At 38.7% G+C, this 7,158-nt stretch overlaps 1 protein-coding gene across 1 annotated transcript; it reads left to right on the top strand.

The window, feature by feature from the left end:
• Nucleotides 1-422: 422 nt before the first annotated feature.
• LOC121682488 (mucin-5AC-like) lies at nucleotides 423-6,869 on the top strand. The gene is made up of 15 exons (XM_042062645.1): nucleotides 423-1,425; nucleotides 1,626-1,828; nucleotides 1,920-2,097; nucleotides 2,256-2,503; nucleotides 2,637-2,820; nucleotides 3,299-3,482; nucleotides 3,611-3,789; nucleotides 3,886-3,955; nucleotides 4,047-4,177; nucleotides 4,331-4,368; nucleotides 4,657-4,797; nucleotides 5,409-5,531; nucleotides 5,679-5,777; nucleotides 6,080-6,208; nucleotides 6,777-6,869. Exons 1-15 carry the CDS (start codon nucleotides 423-425, stop codon nucleotides 6,867-6,869), a joined length of 3,003 nt encoding a protein of 1,000 aa, XP_041918579.1.
• Nucleotides 6,870-7,158: the final 289 nt, after the last annotated feature.

Here is a 7,158-nt window from a genome sequence, read left to right as displayed (position 1 = left end):
GCACAACACCCTGTACCTGTGAGTGGTCTAACTGGATTGACCTGGGACCCCCTACACCTGGCACTGATGGAGGAGACACTGAATCAATTTCACAACTCATAAATTCTGGACGTATAGGTTGTACACAGCCAACAGAAGTTGAGTGCAGGGCTAAGATGTATCCAACATTGCCACTTTCCCAGTTGGGCCAAGATGTGATTTGCAATCCATCGGTAGGACTTGTTTGCCTGAACAAAAACCAGGCCAATAAGCAAGAGTGTTTCAATTATGAAATCAGAGTACGCTGCTGTGGACCATGCACAACCACTACCACTACAACACCCACAAGTACATCAACTCCCTCTACACCTACAAGTCCAACATCAACAACAACCTCCACAACAACTACAACCACTGAAACGCCCTCAACACCTGTACCAATTATGTCATCAACTTCAACAACTACATCAGTCCCAACAACAAGTCCTTTACCCGGCACAACACCCTGTACCTGTGAGTGGTCTAACTGGATTGACCTAGGACCACCTACCACTGGCACTGATGGAGGAGACTCAGTATCAATTTCACAACTCATTAATTCTGGACGTATAGGTTGTATACAGCCAACAGAAGTTGAGTGCAGGGCTAAGATGTATCCAACATTGCCACTTTCCCAGTTGGGCCAAGATGTGATTTGCAATCCATCGGTAGGACTTGTTTGCCTGAACAAAAACCAGGCCAATAAGCAAGAGTGTTTCAATTATGAAATCAGAGTACGCTGCTGTGGACCATGCACAACCACTACCACTACAACACCCGCAATTACATCAACTCCCTCTACACCTACAACTCCAACATCAACAACAACCTCCACAACAACTACAACCACTGAAATGCCGTCACCGACACCTGTATCAACGACATCATCAACTTCAACAACTACATCAGTCCCAACAACAAGTCCTGTTCCCGGCACAACACCCTGTACCTGTGAGTGGTCTAACTGGATTGACCTGGGACCCCCTACACCTGGCACTGATGGAGGAGACTCTGTATCAATTTCACAACTATTCCATTCTGGACGCATTGGCTGTGAACATGCTACAAAAGTTGAATGCAGGGCAAAGCATTTTCCCAATTTGCCACTGTCAGAAGTAGGCCAGGATGTGATATGTATTCCATCTATTGGACTTGTCTGCTTGAACAAAAACCAAGGGCTCCAAAAGATTTGCTTTGATTATGAAATACGAGTGCAGTGTTGTGGACCATGTCTACCAACTACCACAACGACCATAACTCCAACACCAACAACACCCACAACTGTGTCTTCAACCACATTCAAAGTGCACACAAAACCTACAAATACATACCCTACACAACACCAACATTCCGCATTACCAACACCTTGTATCGGATGTTATGAAAATGGAATACTTTACCCTCCAGGTAAGTCACACTTATATATATACATACACACACACACACACACACACATATATATATATACACATAATATATATATATATATATATATATATATATATATATATATATATATATATATATATATATATTATGTATATTATGCATGTAATGTTTGGTATCAAATAGAATGTCTTAACCAAGGTTTTATTCTTTTTACACAGCTACTGTGATTTATAATAAAACCGACCATGGCGGATGTAGTTACGTGGCCATTTGCCTTGAAAACTGCACCATAGGAAAGAATGTCTCTTGTAGCCCTACAACTCCATCAACTTCAACAACTCCTTTAACTTCAACAACTACATCAACTTCAACAACAACTCCTTCAACTTCTACAGAATCTCCTGACTGTTATCCCAGAAAGGTATTGGCAATCAAATTAAAATGAATAGATTAATTTAAGTTGTTTTAGACAGACTGTCAGACTGAATGTTTTGAAATTTATTTCTGTGCAGAATGGAGAAACGTGGGTGTCCCCAACCGATAAGTGTATGTTAGAAACCTGTTACAATGGTGATATCATCAAGCACCCTAAGAAATGTCCAACTCAACCACCGCTTTCATGTGTGAATGGCCTCCCTCCAAAGACAGTTCTTGATGGATCAGGATGCTGTTTCAAACAGGAATGCCAATGTGAGTATTTCCAAAGTCAACATTAAAACAACTGATGAAAACTATCAGTCTACTAGGAAAAGCTGGGCTGTGCAAACTTTCTTATGGAATGGTTACAAGCTGTTATATTATTCTTATTATGACTGACATAATCCATACTTACATACCTATCTATTTAGGTCACTGCTATGGCTTCGGGGATCCTCATTATGTGACATTTGATGGAACATATTATGGTTTCCAAGGAAATTGCTCTTATATATTGGTTAAAGAGATCAAACCAGTATACAACTTCAGTATCATCATTGATAATGTGTATTGTGACGCACCAGATGGTGTTTCATGTCCTAAATCACTGACTATTCACTATAAATCATTTGAAATTTATATGAGTCAAGAGATCTCTCATGGAATAGTCACAAACTTGGTAAGAAAATCTTTTTCTTTGGATTCTTTTCAAATCATCTAATCCTTCGATATTTTTAAAAACACATCTGTTTAAAAGTACTAAATGTAGAGTGCCTTTCATAATATAAACTGTTGTTTCCTTTTTCTCATAGATTTATGTCAATCACAAGCGCATCTACCCAGCTTACAGCAACAGTGACTTCCAAGTCACAAACAATGGCATTGAAGCCTTAGTGGTAATACCTGCCATTGGTGCACAAATAATGTTCTCTGGGCTGCAGTTCAGTGTTGAACTCCCTTGGAGTAAATTTCACGGCAACACGGAGGGACAGTGCGGTAAAAACAATTTTTAATTGTTGTTCAGTAGTAGCACTTGTAATGATACATTTGGCAATCTCTGGAAGAAGACAGAGGAATTGTCTTAAATCCCTTGCTCTGCATTCTCCCACTTAATGAGAAGTTGCCAGAGAAAATTACAAGCTGTTATTGGCAAAGGGAGGCATGACAAAGTATTAAATACAGGGGTGCCAATAAATGTGGCACGTCTTTTTGTTAAAAAAAGAAAAGAAAAAAAATGCTTCCTTTCAAGGTTGGGTTATTCCTCATTGTTTGCATTGTGACACCGAGACAACTTGCCAAAAGATTGCTCGATATATCTATTTTTACTCAACTTTACCATGGATACCAAAAAAATTATAGATTTTATTTTTTATCCGATGGTCAAGCCTGGCCCTTATGTCCATTTGACCATTTGCCAAAATGCAGTACTATTATCCTCTGATAATATTTAAATTTGTTCTCTTATTTGTCACAGGAACATGTGACAACAATAAGACAGATGACTGCCTCTTGCCAAATGGAAAAATTGATCCATCTTGCCCAGATATGGCCCACCATTGGAAGGTTAATGATAGCAACTGCCCAGTACCCCCAACCACAATCCCACCTTCCACCTGCCCGCCACAAACTTCATCCATCTGTAAAATCATTGCAAGCAAGTAAGAAAGTGATAAGTAAATGACACATCATGTTGGATTTTTTATTTTTATTTATTTGTACTATATTTTTAATCAGTGGACTAAATCTGGAATGTACTGTTGCTGACTGTGACGTGTCTCCTGCCAAGGGTCTTTGAAAACTGCCATGAAGTGGTCCGCTATGAGCCATTTATTGAGGGATGCGAGTTTGACATATGCTATACGAAGAAACCTTCTATTGGTTGTGCCAGCCTTCAGTCTTATGCTCAGCAGTGTGCTTTGAATGGCATTTGCATTGACTGGAGAGGTGCCACAGCTGGAGTGTGTGGTAAGATTTGTAGAAATCTATTTTCTAATGTCACAGCTGAATTACACCTTCACTCTGCTGATTTTACATCTTTTAATATGTGCCTTGTTTACACAGATTTTGAGTGCAATGCACCCCTGGTCTACAAGCCCTGTGGTCCACAAGTTCCACCAACTTGTGATAAAAGGTATACCGAACTAATATGACTCGAGTGTGTTTAAAATCTTTATGAATACAAAAAGGAAATCATTTAATTTGATAAAAAAATTCCCAATTAGGTATAATTTCAGATTCATTGAAGAGAAAACTGAATTCACTGCTTTGACATCTATGAGATGGGAGGGATGCTATTGTCCAGATGGAACTACTTTGTTGGACCATGATACTAATGAATGTGTTTCACCCTGTGGTAAGAAAATGATATGAAATATGTTAAACATCTGGTTTTATTTCAAGCAATTCACAACATAAATGCATCACTTGTTGTATGTAAAAAATCTGTCTTACAATCTGTGTAAGACGTTATTTCTAAATGAATATTTTCTGTTTTTTTTTGTTTAAGGGCCTATTTGCCACCTACCAAATGGAAAGTGGAAACAGGTAAAGAAAACTCTCCTTCTGTATATTAGATATTATATCTCAGATCCTTTTCTCTGTGAACAGAAAAACAACCGTGATATGCCTGTACACATTAATTATGAAAACAAAATGCACAAATGTATGCATTTTAAATCAACATTTATTTTATATGGATTTTAGGTACATGTTTTCGCGACACACAACCCTACCCGACTTTAAATGTCTGTCCAACATTAAATTGATTAATTATTAATTTACTCTACATTTTGTATTACTTGTGCTCTGACATGTTCTTTATTGTTAAATCAGGGTAATTCAACTTGGATCGATGGCTGTGATCTTTGCACATGTGACGCAGACAATGAAAGAGTCTACTGCAATCCTTTGCCATGCCCATCTGAGCTCCCAGTCATGTGTGATCAGCCTGGCCAGATTAAAGTGCCTGAAAAAGTAGGATGCTGTGAAATAGACAAATGTGGTAAGTAATCACTGACAGATCTTGACGGTCGTTGGTAGGGAAACAATGCAAGTCCTTACAGAACCTTATATGTTTTTGTAGATTCAAGTTACAAAACTAAGTTCCCTTTCTTTTTGACAATAACTTAAAATAACAACAAAACCCAGACAACAAACAGGGAGAATAATTTGAACATGCCTTTGGTTTTGTCATTACAGTATGTGATGTCACCACATGTCCAATCCGCTCTTGTCCAGTTGGTTACATTCAAGAGACTGAAGTGGGGGCGTGTTGCCCTAAGTGTGGTAAGCATTTATCTAGTGCAAAATGTCTAGTCCTACAACTGTTGCTCCTCCATGGCAAAAGTTAACTGGAAAACATATTTGTGTTTTTTTTATTAACTTTGCAGTTCCTAAAGCTGTTTGTGTATACAATAACGCGGAATACTTGGTAAGAACTCGCATGAAATCTCATTTCTATGCAGTCATGGTTAGCATTTAGCATAGAACTTATTGTGTTGTCACATTACTTGGTAATATACAAGAAAAAAACCTACAAATCTGAATGATTTTTATATTAATTTCTGTTTCCTGTTCTATTACAGCCGCACAGCAGTGTGCCTATGAGACATTGTGAAACCTGTCTGTGTAGTGACAAACTGGAAAATGATGGCAGCTTACACAGGATCGAATGTGAGCCTATTACATGTGACACTTACTGTCCACAGGTAAGAGGCTTCCTACATACAGTAGTCAAAAAATCAACAGTGAAGTTGTAGGAATTTAAACACACACACACACATTTGACCTGAGCTGAATTTTCAAAATCATTTTGGAGGCATGCTGAGTATGTTATGATGTCTTCTCTTCCTAAGGGCTTCGAGCCAGTTTTGCCACCAGGAGAATGCTGTGCAAAGTGTGTGCAGACCATGTGTGTGGTTGTGTATTCAGGAAACCTCACACACTCTATTCCTGTGAGTTAATAACCAAAATATTATATGTTGCTGCCAGCCAATATCAAAGCTGTGTATGTAATGCATTATGCAGTGAGGTGTTCATTGGGCCGAGTTTGGGGCATTATTTTGTGATAAAGAAAGAGAAGGATGTGGAAGAAAATTGTGTTTTCTCTTAGTAGTAAGAAAATGCAGGACTTTGCAGGATGCAGGATGTTTTCAATGCAACTAGTTTTGGTATAATTCAGTTAAATGTATACTCAAGTGCACCCACTCACCAACACAACTAAATACTATTATATGGACTTTGTTGTTTTTGACAGGTCAATGGTATCTGGAGTCCACCTGGGAACAAGTGTGTAAAGTATGAGTGTGTGAAGGTCGGGAGCAGGTTCATCACTATGGAGGCCAGAACACTCTGTCCTCCCTACAACCCCAATGACTGCATTCCTGTAAGTGTGGAACAGCTAAATGTGAATAGGCAATTTGATCATGTTTGAGACATGTTTGTACACCATAATCACATACTGCCAGTCACTCTGGTATTATGATCTTCGGGTGTTAGCATCACTTATATATTGCCCTTATTTTTGTATCTTCTGTACTTATGTGATCTGTACAGGGGACAGAGGTCATTGCACCTGATGGTTGCTGCCATTTGTGTGGTAAGTTGTTTTAAGGTTTTATTGTCGTCAGATATTGTCAGTAATTATTGTAAATGTACAAATCCACTGGGAGATGTTAAATATTAATAGGAAGTATTTCCTTTGGCTTGTGAGAGCAGTGCTAAAAGCTGCATGTCTGTTTCTTTCTATAGTAAGGAAATGCAACCGGACAACGGAATCTACATACCTGCAGCATAATGGCTGCACCTCCTCCCAGAAGGTTGACTTGACGACTTGTCAAGGTCTTTGTCCAACATTCTCCTGGTAAGTAGCAGATCTGCACAACAAAGCAGATCTTGTCAGAGCTACAGTATCAATAACTGAATTTAACACTTTCTCTTTACTAATTTTTCAGGTTCTCTCGGAGTACAAGCACGTTTCAGCCCTCCTGTTCCTGTTGCCAGGAGATTACCACCAGCAAAAGAGAGGTGGAGATGGTCTGCCCTGATGGCTCAAAGTTCAGTTATTCATATAACTACATTGAGCAATGTGGCTGTCTTCAGTCAACATGCACCACTATGGAAAAAACAGCGACTAAAAAGCTACGAAGAAGGCGTTAATGAGTTAGCGCTACATTGCACCTTTTATTACAATCACCTTCATTATTTATGTCACTGACGTAAAGTAATCAGCAGTTTCGTTTGCAAGGAGCATGAGACTGCTTTTGTATCTTCCTTAATCTTATTTTAATAAACATTATTATGCATGCATGATCGTGTCTTGACATTATTATTTAT

This window comes from Alosa sapidissima, chromosome 14, assembly GCF_018492685.1.
Source record: "Alosa sapidissima isolate fAloSap1 chromosome 14, fAloSap1.pri, whole genome shotgun sequence".
NCBI classification, from domain to species: Eukaryota; Metazoa; Chordata; class Actinopteri; order Clupeiformes; family Clupeidae; genus Alosa; species Alosa sapidissima.
Note: the sequence above shows the minus strand (reverse complement) of the source record. Positions and strands in the feature narration are given on the sequence as shown.